We start from the raw sequence: 22569 nt of genomic DNA, 5'->3' as shown, positions 1-22569 counted from the left end.
ATGCGTTGAAAAATTATGAAAGTTTTAGGAAAGAAAATCTTGTTTACAGTAGCTATTAGATAAATATTTTTAGCATTCAAATAAAGAAAAGTATTTTGATTTTATGGCCGTAAGAGTTTTTACTCTAAAAACTGACAATGGAAAACGAAACATATAAATTTCTCCATACTTGTTTCCGATTCGGTGTAGTCTGACGATTGGAGAATTCATAAAATAATTCTATCTACCAGACGCCATAACAAAGGTAGATTATAATCTCATACATCTATTTGGTACTTTAATGCTTATCATTCTAGTTGAATCAGGAACGTAAAGAGCGCCATTTGTCATTTTGTACAATAATATAGGATCACAATAATTGAGTTTGTCCAAATGTAGACAAAAACTTCAACTTCGCCAAAATGAACAAATGGAAGAATTGAAGAAATATGGATCGATGTTCAAACATGGGCAAAATGGTGAATGTTACACAGTGTGTAAAGTGGCCACTTAAACCAGCCATTGACAGGTCATGAGCCCTGTAAATGCTTAGACTGATATATATTCCATTATTTAAGGTATTCTTCATCCCTGTTGTAATTTTTTAATCCTTATATGGTATCGTTAAGAATTGTTCGCTCAGAAAGCGACAATAAGTTTAAAAGGTTAAGTAAAAAAATATAGTCAATCTGTTCAGCTAGAAAATTGAATTAAATTTATAACTAAGACGTATTATTAGGCTTTTAAACAACATAAATAATGATTTAAAATGTAATGAAAAAACAAAGAAAAATAAAGTAACAAAAACTAAGAAAACAAAAAAACAGAACAATGTTTTAGAAAAAAAATAATGAAGAGAAAAGAAAAAACATAGAGGCATACTGCCAAACAATTATGTCTCTATAATTTATAAATATTATAATATTGTTTAGCCCTGTTACAGCAAAATAATTTAAGAATCACAAATACGCTGATCGCATAAATAGCGTGCATTCCTATTCACTGCCAATAACCGACTTATTGAACGAATTCCTTCTTTTGTTTTTGCCTCTTTCACATAAACACCGGCCACAGATAAACGTATATGTCGTTTTTGTAAGAAGTAATTTTTCGTGCTCTTATACTCATATTCATTTACTTGTCTTTTTAAGCATATTGGGACTTTTTTATTTTCAAAAATATATTTTAGTTTGCCGAAAGCAGCCCAACTTAGCTTTATTCTTCTTGGTAACTTCGCTATTTAGTTATCTTTACAAAGTTTGACTTTTTGTCCTACATGCATATATATCTTCAATTATAAAATTACACAGAATAGATTTATATATTAAAATATAACATATATACATAATTTTAATTTATTTTTTATATAGGATACAATGCAAAAATAAGTTGAACGTGTGTAATTATCAAATAAGGTTTATTCCTAAGAGATTATTTACAAAAGCTGAAAGAGTATCATGAAAAATGTCAATTTTATTGTTTCGACATTATATTCCCGACATATACGGGCCATAGGTGTGTGGTATGTAGCATTACTTGAAAACAAAGGCAGTTTAAATATTTCCCGATGTCTTAGTGTTCTCAATCCAGCATTTATTTGTAGTTTATTTAGGAGGTTAGTATTTATCTTATAGTTTAATATTTTATACAGAAATTTTATATAGAAAATAACGCAGCGTGAATCATATCCATTTAAATATTTATTAAAGATAATAAATAATAGACATATATAATTTCAATGAATTAGAGAGATATATCAAGTCTTCCATTCTATGTAGATCCTATACAGCCATACAAGAGTTGACAAATAAAATAAAGGAATTCATTGAACTCCCTCATTTCTGGATAACAATTTTACTACCACCTTGTACGAAATATAATATAAAAGGTTATATGAGAGACTAAACCTTTGTCTCAGTTATTACTAAGACCCTTCTCTATCGGACGTGAGCTGAGCTTTCAATTTGATTGATTGTTTTATAACTGGAGAATTTAATAATGTTTTTGGGTAAAAGTGAAACATCTATTGCTTCGTGTGTTTCTGAACAAGTTTGTATTATTCATAATTTATTAGTATTAAATTGAGCCTTAACGTGACGAGTAAATAATTTTGGTTACATTTATTTATTTTATTATGGAACAACGACCGAACTGGACAAACATATGTACATAGATTACATACAAGAAATTATTTATATCATTGAATTGTAATATTCCAGAAAACGCGTACGCGCATCAAACTTAAGCCAACTAAACTACTCATAAATGAATAATTTTACGTTTTGGCCATTAGTTACTCTGTAGACGTCGGCGTCTCTTGGTACGTAACTACCAATTTAAATTCAATTATGCCGTATTGTGTCATTTTTAAGTGTCAAAATACTGCTGGGATTAAATGGGAATACAGTGGGAAACAACTTTTTTTAACCCATTATTTGTTTTATTTTAAATAGACCGGTTTCAAAGCTACACAAGCTTCTTTATCAAGGTATAGTTTGTTTATAAATCTTATCCTATTTTATTTTAACAGTGATTACTAAATACTACATCGAAACTAATGGAGCAAATTAGCCAAGTTTTTTTGTGACTTTGTTCTGTAAAGGTGGGAAGTGTGAAGTAAGATGGATACGTTCTTTATTAAATTTGAGATTATTTTCTGTCAGATAATGTTCAAATTAAGAAAAAATATTATTATATAAGCAGATTCATAAATTATTGATAAAGAAGCGTGTGTAGTTTAAAGTTATAATAAACAAAGCTTTTTTGTATTTATTTTATTACAATATGTAACCACAAAGTTAGTGCTTTAAATATACATTTTATAAATATTTTTTTAATTATTACGTCCTACTTTGGTTTATTTTATCATTGTCCTGCACTTGACCATGAAAGATACTACCATTCGTGTGAGTTCTTCATGAAGTATCACCGATCTGATGTCGTATAGGTCCTCAGGTCCTCGCTCAGACTTCTGCATCGGGCCTCCTGCTGTTGTCTCTGAAAGCTGAAAACGGAGGCAATGCAGGTGAGGAAAGTCTTGAAGTGTTTCATCATCACATGGGAAGCTGTCGATCTCGGAGATCTTGAAGCGATGCAGGTGGCTCATGAACCCACCGTAGCCCGTAAAAAATTGGGTTAACTCAATGTTGGCTTTCTGCATTCTTCTGAAATCAAAAGCATGGCCAATGGTAGGGAAGAACATCTTGGTAATTTGTTCAGTAGCTAGCTCCAGGCCTATTTCTTATTTTACTTGGGTCAAAACGGAGTGGAAGTTGGTAAAATTGGAGCAATGTTATTAAATGTAGCCTTCCGGGCCTTTTTGTTGCCAAAAATTCCACTGTGTCCTCTTATTTAACCGATGAATACGTTATGTTGTCGCATTGCAGCTTCTGGATATCTGTTCTAATGCCCATTACAATTGGGTTAACCAAATTTCGGTCTGTTATTGCATGGATGCCAGATTTGTAGTCTGTCAAGACCTTATTTGTTTCCACCTGTTCATTGGCTTCTTCGAAATGGAGATCAGAGTTTTTCTGATCACAAAGAGTTCCACCTGAAACACAGAGCAAAAATTGTAACTTTCTCGACGGCAACTCTCTCATGTCATCGAAAGGTTTAAATGCTGCGCCTACTTTGCCGTTCAGAAGACTGCCATCAGTGAAGATCCTTAACCCCCTCTACATTGACTCAGACATAGTCTGGTCATCAGAGCCGTGATCTACCGGATAGCGTTTCGCTGAACGAGGAAATGAGAAATAGTATCTGACTCTCTGGTAAATCTGTCCTGAGGCAACCCTTCCGAGGTAAAGCTCTTATTTACCTAGTATGCCTCTGCAAGCTCCCTGATTCTGAAGTCAAGTGGCATGAATCTACTCAAAACTTGAGTTGACACCAGGGACATTGTTTTGTAGTGCCTAGTGCACCAAACGGTGCACTAGGCACTACGTTGGTACACCAACCGCGGCGTATTTTGATCATTTTTGTTAAATGAAAGTAAGATGAACAGTCCTGCGCTTTGCGAGCCAGTCCAGGGACGTGAAAATATTTTATTTTTTTAAAAAAATATCACTTGATTAGTGATATTACAGAAGAAAAAAGAAATATTAAAACATGGAAAATTACAAAGTTAGTACTTCAAATAGTAATTGAATTAATCATATTATTTCTTTCGCAGCCTATCAGCGTCGTGGACGTAGTCCGCACGGGCGCCGGCGCGGCCGCGGTGCCGAGCGCGGCGGCTCCCCGCCGGGCTCCACGCTCGCCGCCGCCGCCAGCGCCGGCCATGCTTCCGCTGGACGCGGCGGTGCGCGGCGGCGCCGCCCCCGAGCTCGAGACGCTGTCGGTGGCGCTCAGTAAGGACGTGTACGGGCTGGGCATCACGGTGGCCGGATACGTCTGTGAGGAAGGTATATTCAAATTATTTATTTTATGGATTATGCCTACAGAAGCGAGGAGCTCCTACTCCGGTTGAAGATAACAGAATTAAAATAAATATATGCATATGTTTATTTAAAATAATTAATTCTTAACGAACAACTCGGCTGCAACAACTGTTTCATGTTGGCATTTCAAGCACGAATATTAATAAGAATGCATCTTTACCCTGAATTCTAAATAATTATAACACATTTTCTACTAAGATATCGATATATATTTCCTCATTTTAAACAAATTTAAAGAAAATGCTTGAACCCTAATTGAAAATAATAATTATAATTTAATCTAACTGTACTTACCTAATAATTTATTTTTTGTCCTCTTTAGTATTGCAATTAATTAATTTGTTTTAAAGAAGAAAGGAGGGAGGGCTGATTTAGGTTTACTCCGTAAAGATTTGCCGGCGAAAGGATTTTTAAGTCCGAGTAAAATAAAACTATTTTTTTTTTTTTCATTATTATTGTAATTTTTTTTTTATTTTTTACGTGTGGAATGATGCGGAGTAGCTTTTTAAATGTACGTTTTTTGTCTTTTTTATTGACATTGTATTTAGTAATGTATAAAAAACTTTAATTGGCCTATAATTTTGGTTTATTTTTAAATACTTTTTTTTTGTTATAATTGGCTGTTGTTTTTTTTAAATAAATATATCATAAAAAAAAAAATTAAAATGAATGTTTATTTTCTTTGTTTATTACGGAAAATAACAGCATTCAAAAATATTTTTTCTTCCATAATTGGATATTATGGAAGCAAAAATAAAAGCAGTCAGAATATTTTTTTAAAACGTAATTAAGCTGATTAACCTAATTATCATTAACATTATAAACGATATAAACTAAAATAATTTTAAAAAAACATAATCAATGTATATAAACCAAATTTCAAAAATAGTTCACACATTTTACCTATTTAGCTTGATCCACTCATCGATCCGTGCGCAACCCACCTCCACTATCCATTTCTCCACAGCAATTTTGTATTGTGAGTACATACTAATTGTCCTTATGGATAATGGAAGTAGATTGTAATCGTTTAACTGAGTAATAGGACAATCCTCTTTGACCGAAGGTTGTATTAATTTTTTATTTTTTTGCAGCATCAGAGTGGAGTATCTAGTAACTCTTGTATTTGTGGAAGGAGTTATGGAAGGTAGAGAATAATGTTTGTTTGCGTATAGTAACAGAGCTTTTACATAAAGTTGTTAGAGGTAGCTAGTTCTGATTGGGACTCTTAAGATAATTTTTATTAAAGCTTTTTATTATACATATACACATATAAATATAAATAAAGAATACGCATTTTATTTTTACTCAATATGGGTGAAATTTGTCTCCTATTATTTATTTTCACCATCCAATAAGAATTTCCAATCCACGGTATGCATCAACCTCTCTGACTCCCTACGACCAACGTCATAAAAGAGATGTCACTATGTCATCACTCGCTACAACCTGACAACCCTCCCGCTTTTCCACAATTTCGGTAAAAGGTTATAAACCTTTTGACTAACGTAATAGTATTGCCCCGATGCCAGAACAGTGTAGACCCCTTCTCTTAGTATTGGCGTATCTCGTGTTATGGTTGTGGTCGAAAGTAAGGTATTGGTATATATTTAAATGTATGACCACTACCGTTCTTAATATAATATACTGTTGACTTATATTAAGTACCGTGAGTTTTAAAAAAGCAAGTCACTTGGTTAACGAAATGTTTTTTTTTTAATGACTCTGATTAATGATTTTTGTGCAGTTAGTATTCAATTGTATGATTTTGGTTAATTGATACTATTCGAAAAATATAAATTTATACTAATCAATACGATGTTTTCAGGGCTTTAACTTCAGTTATGGCACTAGAAATATTATGGATCCTGTTACTGTGTTTCCATATTACGATTTGAAGTCGGTATTTTCTTGTATTTTTCAGAAGAACTTTCTGGAATATTTGTCAAGAGTATTAGTACCGGCAGTTCGGCAGATTTGTGCAACAAGATTCAAATCAATGACAGAATCGTAGAGGTAAGATTTTTACGTTTTTAACAGATTTACTTAACGTTTTTTATTTAATTTATTTGGTAAACCAACAGCTTTAATTATCTTTTATATAAAATATAAAACAAAACAAATATTTATTTTAGTTGTTATAATCCCACTACATTGTATGTCTCAGTAATTTGTTTGCCTTTTGTTTACCAAAGCTCAAAACACCAAACTTCTGAGCTTTGAGAGTAAGTGCTTGAGAAGAATGTTAGGTATAAGGTAGTTAAATTTTATTACTAAAATTAAAGTCCAAAAACGGACGCAGCAGCCTCCTAAAACGAGCGTCTCGAGGATGCGGCGGTAGACCTGGCTTTGCAACAAGCTGCGCATGCCGGAGAACCTAAACCCAAGTTGCCTCTTCTCTAAACCTGCGGACTCACGCCGTTTTGGGAGGCTGTCGATGACGATCTTTCGACTTTATTCGGTGGAATTAAGGGATGTTAGATTGACGTGGGAAGAGGCAAAAGTACTAGCTGGCGATAGGGTCTCCTGGAGGCAACTGGTTGTGTCCACATGCTCCACTAAGGAGCGGATGTGGAAAATACGAAGAAAAAGAACTTGGTTGCATGCGCAACTTGAAGGTTTTTCATTTAAACGTACGCGCTTAAGAACGCAGAGCAATTCAACAATGTTTTGAGTATGTCCAAATGTTTGCAGACAGGCTGGATTTCCTCTCTTGGGAGTTATTTATATCTAAATTCATCGCAGCAGAGAGGGAAAACATTTTTGAGAAGAGAATATGGTAGTCGAGGCATATACAAGGCTTATGACCTGTCATTGGCTGATTTAAGTGGCCACTTTGCACACTGTGTAACATTCACATTTCCTCAACTCTCCCAGCTGTTGACTTTTGTAAATATTACCTTCTCAAGAATGTTTTCCCTCTCTGTTGCAACGAATTTGAATATAAATAACTCCCTAGGGAAAAAATCCAGCTAGTTTGTAAATATTTGAACACCTTCAAAACATTGTTGAATTAACTAACTGCTAAAAAACGAAGTATAACAATTGGAAAATTGTTTTCAGGCGTTACCTAGTAGGTGAATTGGTTCAGCCGGATGAATCTCACCCGCATGATAAAGGTTTCAGCTCTTTTACTTCACAAAAGTCAACAGATGGAAGAGTTGAGGAAATGTGGATGTTTCACATAGACAGAATGGTGAATGTTACACAGTGTGTTTATACTTACTTTGCTATTACAGGGCTAAATTATGTGTTTATTTTTATAAATTATGGAAAAGGAATTATTAAGCTGTTTTCTTCTATTTTTTTTCTTCAAATGTATGAAGTTTAGAATATTCTATATTTTGCTTGTGGTAACACTGTGTTACATCATCTCGAGTAAAGGAAGTATTTCTCATAGTATTTTAAGAGTTCTAGAAGTCTTTGAAATATGTATCTATTTTCAGAATATTTAGTGTACAATTTTGGTATTTGGATAATATTTTTATAGATACGTAATATAAAGATAATGCCAAAAAATATTGTGTTAGGACTGTTCACGGTTTTTTTAATCACTTTTATAATTATCAACCTTTGATAAAATAATAATATAAAAATAAATCACTGTAGCGCTACACAGAAATTACAGTCAGGATTTTTACCTGAGAACAGCCATCGAGTCGAAAGCACCCGTCCAGGGTTTCGGTTCTTTTTACACAGAACCGTAATTTTCATAATTATAGTATTAATATAAATCTCGACTAACCTACCAACTGGCGAAAAAAGTGGCTTGGTGGGAATTCGAGTCGTTCAAAATTGAATTTTGTTCAAGTGTATATTGTATCATAATGTTAAACGTCCGCCGCTGACTGTTCGTCGACAGTTTATGTTATAACTACGGAAACACGAATCCGAATTAAGAGAATGCACAGGTTCTGGCTGCATGGAAGCTCTTTTTGGCCACCATTTGCTCCAACTAGGGAGTGGATATGGAATTATGATGATGTTGATAAATAAATAAAAACGCAGTTTGGTCCTTCGAACCGGATATTGTAGAATCTAATTTAATGTTCTTCAAATTTAATATTTTGTTTGTTTAGGTTGACGGTCAGCCTCTTCAGAGCGTCAGCAACCACCAAGCTGTGGAACTCCTTCGATGCACCGGCTCCATTGTCCGCTTACGTCTTGAGCGATTCCTTAGAGGTCCTCGCTACGAGCGGCTTCAAAAAGCTCTCAAAGGGCAAGGAGCTGGTGGAGGACCACCTTCTCCAAGCGTGACATCACTACCAGCATGTGCTGTTACAATGGTGAGAAATTATTGCAAGAATTTAAAAATATTTTTGTCAAAGGCGCTCTTACCGGAATATATTGTAATTTAGAATCACTTAGTAAAGCGCCCTTGAGTTAAGAAAATAACGCTAAATAAGTTATCCATAATAATATTAATAATAATAATCCCATTTCCCACACCTAGTGGTGCATCTATTATACAAATTTTAGGTGATCAGCAACCTTTAGAGTATGTCCAAATGTTTGAAGACAGACTGGAGTTTCTCCTTAGGGAGTTATTTAGATCTAAATTTGTTGCAACAGAGATGGAAAACATTTTTAACCAAGAAAAATTAAAGTTTTTATACTTGATAAAAGTTTCAGCTCTTTTACTTCGCAAAAGTCAACGGATAAAAGAGTTGAGGAAATGTGGATGTCGAAACATAGGCAGAATGATGAATGTTACACAGTGTGTAAAGTAGCAACTTAAAACTGCTAATAACAGTCATAAGCCTTGTAAATGCCTTAATTTCCATATTCTCTTTTAAAACACGTTTTTTCGTTCTGTTGCAACAAATTAAGACCTAAGATGATCAGTCTTACGCGTCAGGTGCCATTCCAGGAACAGTGAGAAGTTGTTGCTCAAGAAACATTAAAAATCAGTATTCTAAGTCCACCTTGTCTGGAATCGAACCAGAGACCACAATAATAGTAGGCGAACGCATCAAACACTGCACAACAGGGTGGATTTATCTTTAATTGTTTTCATTCGTCAGGATTTAAACCTGAGAGCAGCCATCGAGTCAAAAGCACTCGTATAGGATTCTAGTTTTGTTTCACCAACAACAACGTATTCTTCATTTCCTAGGACAGAAAATTTCCTGCCTCAAAACAAATTCTCTTTTTATTTATAAGAAATTATTTTTGTGTTTTCTCTGTACGATATAGGAGCTTTGACAAAGATAGGAATTCGCTTCTTTTTCAATGCTATAATAACATACCTAAGGGTAAAATTATACGATTTTAGGCCTTTCAGTTTCCTTTTTTAGTCATTTTCATCAATTGATTATTCATTTTTCACTTCTAATACAATGACAAAATTTAGTGCCATGGGAAATTGGATATGAAAATATTTTTTTCGACAAAGTTTCTTGAAAATGAATGAAAAAAAATGGTTTTGGTAAAAATTAATTGATTTGCGACGTCACAGATTTATGTGGCGACGCATTTAAAATAGCCGATAACCTATATCGTTGTTATGTTGTTCTGGCAACAATGGACGATCATAATTTCAACCGGCAACAGATTTTCGGTTTCTCGAGTAGCTATGCTTTTCGACGTTTAGCGTGTAAATTTTAACAACACGGAATTCAATTTTTAAATGTCATAAATGAAAACCAACTATTTGTCATTCCTAAAACCTAATCTGATGTCAAACAATGTTGTAGAATGCCTGCAAGTCAGCGGCTACTTACTTAAACAATAAACTTCATTTAAACTTATTTATTCTCTGCTTTTTGTGAGTTATGTTTCACTGTTCAGATGTGTGTTTTGATCACTCACCGATCAATTATTGTGACGTCGCTTGTGGTGTAATAATATTCGAAATTTGGGTGGGGATGTTATAAATTGCAAATCATCACAATGATTTGTCTTCATATATTAACTATGTTTAAACCATTGAACTTCCTTACTCGCATTCTATACAGGAATATTTACAATCATCCGCTTTTCCAGTACGAAGAATCCTCAGTCATAGACCCTGAGCCGGATTCCCGCGCCACCGTGGACTACCCGCCGCCCGGGTCTCCCGTCTCCCAGACCTCTGCAGACGTCATCACAGACCCTGGTGCGCTGGGCGACATCACGCCTGGTTCTCCGCAGGAAGAGAAGGAGATAGTCATAGGACGAGAGCCTCGCAGGGACGAGGCGGCGCTGAGGGCGATACAGGATAAGTGGCGGGAGATCTTGTCTCTTGAACCTGATGGAGATATTGATGACCTGGAGATTGTGGTGAGCATCTATTGATTTGTCTTGGCTTTGTTTAATTTATTTTTCACACTGTAGTTAACATGGTGTTGAAAATGTCCTTACAAAAAACGACAGTCGGATATTTTATTTAAAAAAAAAATATACAAACGAAATTAGCAGACTAAAATCAAATATAAAAAATTGTTGCTTCAAAATTATGCTTAGTTTTATGCTTTAATTGTTGTATTTGGCTTTCAGTGGATAAAAATATCTATATTTAAAAATGTCTATAAATACTATCATCATTGTTTTGAGTATGCCCAAATGTTTATAGCCGGGCTGGATTTCCTCCTAAGGGAGTTAAGATACATTCAATATTTTGTAATATAAAAAGTTTCGCGGTGTTTCTAAGTTCTGTCCTTGATTGCAATTACAAACGCTATCATCATGAGGTTCATGTCGAGACGGTATAAAGTAAATACGATATTTACGTACGAAAATTTTAAAATTTATTTGAAAATTTAAACTATCTTAAGGTTTAGAAGAATAACTAGATGGTCTTATGCAAAAATGCGTTTAACCACACTAACCTCAAACATAGATAATTTATGTTAAACAGGCGCAATTTTCGAAAATATGATTTCTCGTTTAGCTTGGCTGTTCAATGTTATATACGAGTATAAAAAGTACTTAATTGAAATAATCAAATTTTTTCATTTTTTACATATAAAAATTTAACAAAAAAGTTGGATAAAAAACTTACCAGAACACCTTAAAAATTATAACTTTTTTAATAACAATGACTAGTAAAATTATCAATAGAATATAATGTTTAATTGTGAATAAAATTCAAATAAAAGCTTCACGTTCTCAACAAAATGCCAAAAATACCTTTGGATTTACAATCAATATCCAATCATCCCCAACTGCAAAAAAATAACTGCCGTTTGAAATAAACAAAACTCGTCGGCAATGTTAGCTAAGAAAGCTTTTTTTGCGGGTGTAACACATTTTTGAAATATTGTTAGCCACATATTGATCTTAATTCGCAATAATACGTTAACTATTTTAAAGCAGAAATACATTGTTTTTAGCCAAGTTGCATAACCTTTGGTTTACACACATTGAGGTAATACAGAAAATGTGTAAGTTTTAACTTATCACTATTTTTTCACGATAAGAATATCACTGATCGATTCGAAAATTGTGAATAGTAAGGTGAATATTTGTTTGCTTTTGAAATATTCCACATATTTCTTTTCCTTCCCCTGTATTTCAGAATTTTTCCTTTCCGGTGTACACAAAATAATAATATCATAATAATATCGCGCGAAATAAGAAATACACTCTTGCCTATAAAAATATTTATTCCAATTCCGTTTCGCTGTTACTTCAAATGAATTAGCATAAAATGACATCTGTCTTGGCTAAATACAAAAACGTCATATTCATTACAGAAGTTATAAATTATTCATGTATCTAATGGTTTTGCCTCGGTGTATTTATATTCTTGATACAAATTGTTCGAGAAATTACAAGGCACTCGTATTGAGGACCGCGCACGAGGAGGAAGGCACATCCATTTTTTTTTCTACTTTTCATAATCAGTCCATTTTGGTCCAGAAAAACATCTCCCTGTCTCCTCCACTCCTTCCGGTTCTGCGCTGTTTTCATTAATTATCAACCAGCAAACATCTATATATTATCCGACCATCTCATTGCTGGGTGTCCTCGGGACCTCGAATTCCTTAGTCTACACTCGAGAACACGCTTTGTCCATCTATCATCAGGCATTCCATTTCATCCAAAGTTATCCATTCCACTACACCACAAACTTCGGTTTGACAGCGAATCCAATCGTTTCTCTTTCTTTCTTTTAATCTTTTTCCAAACATAACGCGTTCCACATTTGTCTATGCAACTTGCCGTTTGTAAGAAGAATGCTCGGTCACATTCATAGTTTTCACGCCGTATGCCCACGTAAGAACGGGTAGAACACATCTACTATTTGTGAAAAAAAACCCATCGTTTGATACACAAGAGATAAAGATAATCTTAATCGGGCTGCGGACTCACAAATCAGAGCTCCAAGGTTCGAACTCTACCCGTCCCCAACTTAATTCCTATTTTCTAATAGTAAGTTATTGACAACTCGTCTAAAATAGCTTTAAAATTGAAATAATTAAGTGAATCATGAAAACGCATTCTTCAAAAAAAATTGATAATCTATTTTATTGTGGTTTATGTGCACTGCTTATTTTGACGCCAATAGGATAGCTCATAGAGCGTCTGGAGCGTTTGCAGAATCAAAACATCCGCTTTATTTTTAATTTCAAAAAGTATGACCATCTATCACCCTTTCGCTCCGTACTCAAAAGGCTTCGTTTTCATCAGCGCATAAATGTTTGATCTCTCTCACTTCTTTATTATATTCTTTCCAACCCTTGCGCTCCAAAATATCTTTCTGAGAATTTAATTTACTTTTCTGATCATGGTCTTTCGTTTCGCTCTTCTCAAGAGAGAACACTTTCCATTCCTCGACATAGCACATCATTTATCAGCTATTATTTTTATGTTCAAGCTGCTAGGCTTTAGAATATGCTACCTCTTTATTTAAAAAGTGCTTTTCTCTAGGCACCTTCAAGAAACGCAAGAAACGTTACTATATATCCTTAGAATCCTGACCTCTCTTCAACTTGAAATACATATTTTTATTTCTTTATTGTTCCTTGGTTCCTCTTCCTCTCTCGTTCCAAACTCATTTTCTAATTCCACAATCCCGATCCTTTAATATGTACATATTAAAAAACAACAAGTATTATCTCCGCCCTATTGAAATGCAACTGTTATTTTTAATTAATTAGGTTTTTTCATGTATCTTTGATATATTTTGCTTTTTAGTAAAAAAAAATTACCAACTCTTTTTGTCTGTTTTTTGGTTGGCTGGGAGATATTGCTTTTAGCAATAAGTCCAATGTAGTACTTATTCTTCGTACTTGAAGTTTTAAAATAAATTTAAAAAAACTTAAAACTGTATACAAATTTTTACATGTTGGAGATCCAAAATTTCATCCTGTCTCAAAGTTTTAAATAAGCATTTATAATTACATGTGTATAAATTTGTATAAACCACTTTGATTTAGAGTTATACTTCGACCAGTTTCGAGGTTACTACCTAATTGTCAACAATTAAACTTACTTTTAATTTAAAGTTTTTTTGAAGCACTAACTTTGTGGTTATAATACAATAAATACCATAAATAATATATAAACATTATAATACAATAAATAAAACAAACTTTGTTTTTAACCACTAATTTTTATCTTGTATATATCTTGGTATCACTTATTTTTTTAGGCAACACTGATGATTACTGGTTAAAAGCAAAGTTGTTTTATTTATTTTATTACTTTTAATTACTCCTGTTGCTATTTATCTTATAAAATATTGTATAAAAGAGACAGAAAAGAAAATTAAACAGGTTTATACAAATTTATAAGCACATAAGTGTAAAATATCATACCTCAAAGTAAAAAAAAATTTTGATAACAATAATATAAGCTTATAATAATAAAAATACTTTATAGTTTTATTCCACTTTTATTTATAATTATTTTATATATATATTTTTTTTTACCAGTGACCGGGTTTCGTCGTGACCGACATTGTCAGACTGATGTCGGTCACGACAAAACCCGGTCACTGGTAAAAAATTTATAAAATAATTATAAATAAAAGTGGAATAAAACTATAAAGTATTTTTATTATTATAATTAAAATGCAGTTCCACCAAGAAATGTCGGTAGGAAAACTCAATAATATAAGCTTTTATAACTCTAAAAACCATACTACAATGTGTGAAAATAGGTAGGTATATGTTTAAATAACAATTTTACATAGTTTTTTTTATAATTTCCCAAACTTTCTGGAAACCGGATCTGCCCCCATTTTCATGCAAGGTCCTCAATAATTGCAGATGGTTCTTTTAATTAAACACATGTAACAAGTTTAGTAGCGAAAAGTAGTAGCTGAGTACAGCATTGCGAAACATTAGACTAACTCGACTTTACCACTATGTGGCACAGTAGCAAAGTGAATGGAAGTTCGCCGTTTATTTGAAGTTCTGGTGATATGAGTTTTGATCCAAATTAACTGAAGATTTGTGCCCTTGTTTGAGTTAAGAGGACTTAGTTTACTTTGAGTAAACTTTTAAGCTAAACCAAGCTTTGTGAGTGTTTGAAAATCCTTTGTTTTTAAAACAATGTTACTATCGCGTCCTTGCTTGAATTCAGCTTAAGTTGTTGATTTTAAAACAAGTTTTAACATAAAAAAGGTACTTTTCTTTTCTCATTGACATTATTTTATTAAAACTTACAATAACAATGATTTTTTAATGTTTAAATTTGTCACAGCTGTTTGTATTCGTTTCAAATTGCACCTTGTTTGTAATAAAGAACAATATTTACCTGCGTTAGGCCACCATTTTCACGCTACTCCATTTAATTTCATAATTACTTTTAAAATTTTAAAACTATCGTTAACTAATCTCATGTTCGTTTCTGTGAGGGGCTAATTTTTATAAAGTGGACTTATTATACAGAGTCTTAGTTTAATAAAATACACACGTTATTACAACATTAATACATTACAAAAAAATAATCCAGCATTAAAACATGTTTGTCCCGGTGAACTATTAAATAATAGTTTATTATCGTGTGCTCAGACATTAGTTATAATTAAGATTCAAATAAAAGAGTACTGACATAATATTGTACACATATAAAATAACGAAATTTTGTTTTCGATGCTTTGAAAAATAACAGATACAAGTAGTATTAAGAAAAAAGAAAATACTCATTAAAATCAGATAAAATGGTTTGAAATAATTTTATAAAATTTAAAGAAAAATGTTATGAATTAAAAAATAAACACATTATTAAATATATGTAAATATTACTTTAGAAAATCATAATAAAAAAAGTCGGTGCTCATAAGTCCACCAAAACAAAATAAATCATAAATTTTAATTTATACCTACGAAACATTTATTATTTTCTATTTAAAAGTACCTAGTTATATTTAGATCTTAAACGCGTTAATAAAATAAGAAAGAAAGAAAAGCAAAGGTTAAAAATAAAACAATAAATATATATGATTTGTAAAATGTTTTAATGTTGGATTGATACTAAAGCGTGTGACTTGGAAGAAATTTTGTTCTTGAATGCATACTCTTTAAAATATTTTTAGCATATTAGCCAAAAGTTTTGACGAAGCCTTTACATTATTCGGTCAAGTAATTTAAGTTTTAATTTAGTCCCCGTAGCTCAATCACAAATAACTATCGACGTGCTAAAAAACATGCCAAGTATTTAAGCGATCACAATGAACAATAATGACGTCAACGCGCGTGTAATCTCCAAATCAATGTTCGTGTTGGTTTGTTTTTTGTAAATATAAACCGTTCATTGGCGAAAAATTGGCATTTTCTTGAAAAAATAATACAATGTAATTCATTTGCAAAATAGTAAGGAGTATCTAATACAAACAAGTGAAAATTATATTACAATTATTATGGCGACGGCTTTTCTTGACATTTAACTTGCCAACCGCCGGCTTAATGCAATAAATAGCATGATAACAAATAAATAAATAAAAATAGCAGTATTAAAATATTTTCCATATTTACACCGGTGAAATTCAAATATGTGATTGCGAAGCAGGATTATGTGTCGTGAAACATAAATAGTTTTACATTTAATAAGTTTATTTTATTTTATTTTACTTTACTGAAATAAATGGCACACAATGCCTTTTACATATAAGTTACAAATACAATTAAATATACATACATGTAAGCATAATTATAAGTTATACAGAGCATTTAAAACAATTTTATGAATTAACAAATCTAAAAAAGAAAAACTATAAAAAAAATAAAAATATTACCAATTATAAAAAAATGATCATTTGGTATTAGAAATACTTTGAAACAGTTAAAAAAAACTAAGAAATTAATTTTGAATAACATTAAATAATAAAAATAAAATATACTTACGTATTAGTATTTATATTAGTTATATATATAATATATGGTGTTCATGGATGTTCCATTGTGATCGCGAATACGATAAACAACCATGGTGAGAAGTTGTAATCACGTCGCTTATTAGCACGTCGATAGTTATTTGTGATTGAGCTACTGGTTTATTAGTCTCGACTGTCCTTGTTTGCTTTTATAATGTTGTATGTTCTGATATTCTCGTATTGTGTCCATCTCTGATGCTATTTTTTCAGTGGCCAATTAACTAATAAATTTTAAAGATTCTAATTTAAAAATTCAGTTGCGTTTACTTATTTCGTTTTTTTAAGCAGTTCTTTAAATGTTTGATAAGGGAATTCACTAACTGACTATAATATTTTGTTTCCTCTTTGTAAATTAATCGAATTGCCGTAGTTTAACCACTAAAAATAAATACTCAAATTAAATTAACCAATTTCAAACTGTCAAACCTAAACTTTGCCAGTGTGGTTGCGGAAAGCGGTTCTTACTAATTTCTGGTTTCCGATAAAGAGTAGAACCCTACAAAATTTCATTTATAAAAAGAATCTGCCTCCATTGTTAAGCTTTATTTATTGTGGAAGTAGAATATAAATAAAAATATATCGTAGTTATACAAGTAAAAATGACCATTTGCAAAAATTACGAAATTAAAATTATTATACTTTATATATTATACTTTTTAACATCGTATTAGCATAATGCTTGACTAGTAAAAATGCAAGGAATATAGATGTTCAAATATAGTTGGAAAGGTGAATGTTATACAGTGTGTAAAGTGACCACTTTAACGAGCCAATGATAGGTCATAAGTCCCGTAGATGCCTGCTTCTATATAACATTCTTTAAAATGTTCTTTATCTCTGTTGTAATAATATGTTTATATTAACAGCTCCCCAGGGAGTTGAATCCAGTCCTTGTCTACAAAAATTTAGACAAACTAAAATATTGTTAAAAAATAAATGGTGAAAACAAAGTTGTTTTTATTTATTTAATTATATTGAAGAACCACAAAGTTTGTGCTTCAGATATAAAATTTATGTAAGGTTTCATTCTGTTTATGATCTCAAAAAATCAGTTTTGCATCATAACTTAGCAATTATTAAAACATGTTTTACGTAAAGTCATTTTTAAAAATGAGTATTTCCACAGTTTTCCGGCTAGCTGGCTTTGCAATGCTCGTTCGTGATGCAAATTAGAACATGGATTCTCTGTTTACGAAATGCAAATATAGCTTCGCCTTCCTCGTTATGAACTATCTATGGTAGATAAATTAATCCGATGCAAATGAATAGCATATACTTAGTTACTCTAGCCTCTTTTGTGCTACATAATGTTTAACCTACATGCCTTTATTTATTTTATTTTTAATTTATTTTCTTTTATTCAGGAAACATACAGTACAGTTACAAAGTTTAATATTTTACACAATTAGACTTAATTTCCATATTAAAAAGTAATTATATGTAAGGTTAATTATGAAAGTATAAAAAAGAGAAGGAAAAAGAAAACATAAATGAAAGTTGTTTAAAAATTAAAATTTAAGTGAAAAAATATATTTTAAGGTTTGTAGTTTGTAGTGAGTATTTACAAATGTAAATAATATTAAAAATGAAGAAAATTTGTAAGAGTAATTAAAAATTAAAAATGCAAATAAAGAATGAAAAACATGCTCAGATGTAAAAATAAAATAAAATAGTAATAACATTTTTTATAAAAAAAGAAAAACATAAACACATATTTATTTTAAGGGATTTAAAGAAACGATGAGAAGAATCTTTAAGTGAAATATAAGACAGTAAATTTAAATTTAGGTCAATTTAAAAAACATCTTCAAAATTAATGACACATTATAGTAAGAGCAGCAATATATTGATTTTATTAACATATATAATATAAGTAATTAAAAGTAGTTTAAAAGTATAAAAACATGCCAATGGCAGCAGAGAAAAAAGAAAAAATAAAGAAGGAATAACAAGTAAAGCAAGTAATCTTTAAAATTTGAAATTTATATCGTCATATAACTTTATCTTTCGAGCTTCAGGGCTTCAATTATGAACGTTATCTTCATCTGTATATATCGAGAGGGTATACTTACCTTCTGTACTATCTGTGTCTACCTCGGTAAGTTCTACCTACTTGCCATATCGACATCATATGATCGAAACAAACCAACGAATGACTGCAAAAATTAGTCCACGTTCCTTACTTCATTAATATTTAAAATAGTTCTCATTTATATTTTAAATAGGCTTCTGTGATAGAAAGTGCCCACTTCAAAGTGATTATAAACTCTAATAAATCCCAGTTCAAGCAAAAAATGCCCGCTTGAACGTGATATTCATATGACTTTTGACCATTGCCAAAACTATATGTACTGTGCAATTACAAGGCCGACTATCGATACGTGTTCTCAAAAAGAGAGTAAAACAGATATAATAAATAAATTTATTTTTCATAGTGGTAACTTTTGAACGCCTAGATACTCCTATATATGTCTATAGGGCAGAATCAAGGGACATTTTTATTGCATCTAGGCGCTCGTTTTCTAATCAGGCAGTTATGTCGGAATTTAATTCGATTTCAAAATTTACTTATTTTTCTCTCATATTTATTTATTTATTTATTTATTTATTTACGGACAAAGTCCATTATAAACATTACAATTAAAAGAAATTTTTACAAAGGAATAAAAAAATATAAGGAACAGAAATAAGCAGCAAAGACAGATGATAGATTTTTTAGATTAAGTAAAAAGCATAGGCTAACTATACAGATTCTTTAGCTGATTTGTAAAGAAAGACATCCTTACACCATAATAATCAAGATCTTGATGATCGTTCACCCGCCTGATCATTCTGGGCAAAGGCGACTGTGCACCATAATTGGTCCTGTAGTGACCGAGGAAAAGCATTTCATTATTTCTTAGTCTACGGGTAGGAACGTTAAAAAGAATCTTTTGCAAAATTTCAGGGGCATCAATGAGACAGTTCATAATTTTATACATGCAGATTATATCTGCAATGCATCTGCGTTTTTCAAGACTTGATATGCTTAAAAACCTCTCCATATCAGAATATGAATAGTCTCCTCTTTCCAATCCCATCTTCCATGCATATTTTTAATAAGTTTTTAAGAAAAAAAGAGTCAACCTCAGAACGATAAAAAATTTAATCAAATCGTAATTAAAGGAAAAATTACTCGGTGGAGCTAAATTTTTGTCACTTTTAATGCGTAGATAAACGAATCGAGGGTTTCTAGACCCGTCAGTACAAGCCGATGTACTTACATCAAAACTTGATAGTGGGTGGATCGGTATTGTATCTCTGTAGTCGGTTGGGAGAATTTTATCTTCAAATATGACGTCATACTAAAGCTATGTCATTTTAGTGCGTAGATATGTGCACCGTGACGTACGCTTCCCTTTGTTTCATATTGATGTACCTACCTTAAACTTGAAGATGGGGGGTTGGTAGTGTATCTTCGTAATCGCTAGAGAGAATATTTTCTCATTTAATTTTGTTTATACAGAAAAACAACAGCAATACAAAAAAAAATTAAATTATTAAAACAACAAAATTTAATACGAGTACATTATTAAAAAACATAAAATAAAGCCAAATCAGTTTTCCACATAAATACAATTATAAAAATCTAGTTCAGTAAGATATTAATACAACATGTAGAAGTGCAAGTGTGCGAGTTTTTGTGTGTGAGGATGCGTGGGTAAGTGAGTAGAGTGTGGTTTTGGTAGGTATGTGAATATGTGTGTGAGTGTATATGGGTGTGAGGTTGGATTAATGGACAGGGTGAGTGTGTGTTTTAAACGAGTGAATAGAAACTTCTTAAATTTATAATGTAAAAAGATTTTTCTAAAACAATTTTTTTTCCAATAATAAATTTTTAATCCTTATTTTAAAAGTGGATTTACTGCAGTAAAATATATTTATGCCATTGAAAAATACATTATAATTACGCGCCAAGCGAATCAGAGGAGAGTTCTGTGCATAATTGTTGCGAACTGTTGGTATATGGAAAAGAGATCAATTCGTGCGACGGGTGCGGTATCCAGGTACATTATCTTCAGCTATACCGTCAAGGTAAAGGTATGACGTCTTTATCTTTCCATCACACCTCTCACTTCTGTTCAATGTACTTCATAGTCCTAACCCTCCTATATACCTGCGTGTAAAATTTCAACGCTTATCAGTTCATGGTTTACCTCTTAGTTCTAATTCTCCAGGCACTCTTATAATACCCATCTACAATTTCTCTTTCTTCTCTAACTCAAAAAGTGTCTATGTCGCTCGACTGTGGAATTATCACCCATCCACCTTCAATTATGTTACTTCAGTATCTCATTTTAAATCACGTCGGAAGAAACATCTCCCTTCGCCTCCTTAATCTCTCCTCCTTTCCTTTTTCTTCTTTTTTTCTTTTTCGCATCGAGTAATAGTATTGATTTCCTTAAAAAGTGTTACAAATTGGGAAGTTGCTGATAAATTGAATTCTCTTAGCGATCACAATCCTATTACTTTCACAATAAATACCAGCACTAAAATACCTCACAAACAGTCTAAAATCTTCAAATATCCAACTAAAAATGTGGACTGGAATTTGTTTAAACAAATAGTACAAAAAGAACTATCTGACAGAAAAGTCTCAAAAACAAGTTTCAGTAGTGCATCTAACTCTCGAGATTTAGAAAATCAAATAAACAATCTTAATCAAGCACTAACCGAGGGATGCAATTCAACAATGATACTAAAAAACAGTACAAAATATAGAGAACCCTGCCCCTGGTGGTCTAATGAACTAACTGCACTGAAAAAGAATGTGATAAAAGCTAAGCACAAACTACGGAATTCTGGAATAACTAGACGCGAAACCATTACGCTTCCCGCATATTTAAAAGCAAAAGAAAATTATAAGAAAGCTATTGCTGATGCCAAGATAGAATCGTGGAAAAAATATTGCTCAATACAAAACAAGGAAACAGCTTGGTCTGCCATATACAGGGTCCTAGCAAAGAATGACAACAAGAATCCTCCAATGTCTCTTAAAAATGGAGACACAGTTTTCAAAACTGCTGAAGACTCTGTGCAGGGTCTTTTGGAACACTTTTTTCCAGACGATGACGCCACCTCAGAATTAGTGCTGCACTCTAAAATAAGAAACGAAGCTCAACTTTCATCTATTGAACCAGACGACCCACTATTTACCAAACAAGAAATAGTTAATATACTACGGAATATGAGCCCCAAAAAAGCACCGGGCAATGACTTGGCAGTAGTCAACAGGCCTTCCGTTCCACTAGAGGAGCGTTCGGCATTTTGTTCCCTACTTTGGTTTATTTTACCAATTGCCTGCACTATATTGACCATGTATAATACTACCTCTCATGTGAGTTCTTTATTACATCTTGGCGTTTAGAAAGGTTCGTTCTAGCAAGGTGTTTATTCAATCTGTATTACCCCGTAAGGGTTCTAGTGAAACCTTTACTTTATTTCGGCTAAGTTTCATTAGGTGGAAAGCAAACCTTTCGAGTACCAAGGTATTAGTTCCTTCGCGTAGTGCTGACCGGGTACTTTTTGCCAGAGTATTATGCTCTGCTTCCGAGCCTAAAACTTATGCTTATGAAGACCATATTTGGGAAACCCACAGTAAAGAAGGGTTCAGGGCTTATTGCGGCTATCTCAGCTCGTTGCCGCCAATGTTTAAGTGACCCTCTTAAAATAAAAATAAACTTGCTCAAAGTGTTATTCAAACACCTTCGTTAAATAGGTAGTTTATGCTCGTATCAGCTGTCGAATGCTTAATTTTGCTAACTGAAGAAAAGAAAAAAACATCACGTTGAATCAAAACACTTT

General features: G+C 32.3%; 1 protein-coding gene across 1 annotated transcript in view; it reads left to right on the top strand.

Annotated features, from left to right (window-relative positions):
• LOC148277615 (multiple PDZ domain protein-like) overlaps positions 1 to 22569 on the top strand; it is a 434817-nt gene that overhangs the window by 115558 nt on the left and 296690 nt on the right. Inside the window, exons 5-8 of the mRNA XM_088232645.1 lie at positions 4154 to 4385; positions 6346 to 6437; positions 8501 to 8707; positions 10407 to 10682. Of these exons, the coding sequence (XP_088088771.1) occupies positions 4154 to 4385; positions 6346 to 6437; positions 8501 to 8707; positions 10407 to 10682 (807 nt within the window). The remainder of the gene's footprint in view (positions 1 to 4153; positions 4386 to 6345; positions 6438 to 8500; positions 8708 to 10406; positions 10683 to 22569) is intronic.

Source organism: Micrasema longulum, unplaced genomic scaffold (genome assembly GCF_059751315.1).
Source record: "Micrasema longulum isolate JH-2025_06_02 unplaced genomic scaffold, ASM5975131v1 h1tg001006l, whole genome shotgun sequence".
Classification (NCBI taxonomy): Eukaryota; Metazoa; Arthropoda; class Insecta; order Trichoptera; family Brachycentridae; genus Micrasema; species Micrasema longulum.
The sequence above is the reverse complement of the archived record's forward strand: the minus strand, read 5'-3'. Positions and strand labels throughout refer to the sequence as shown.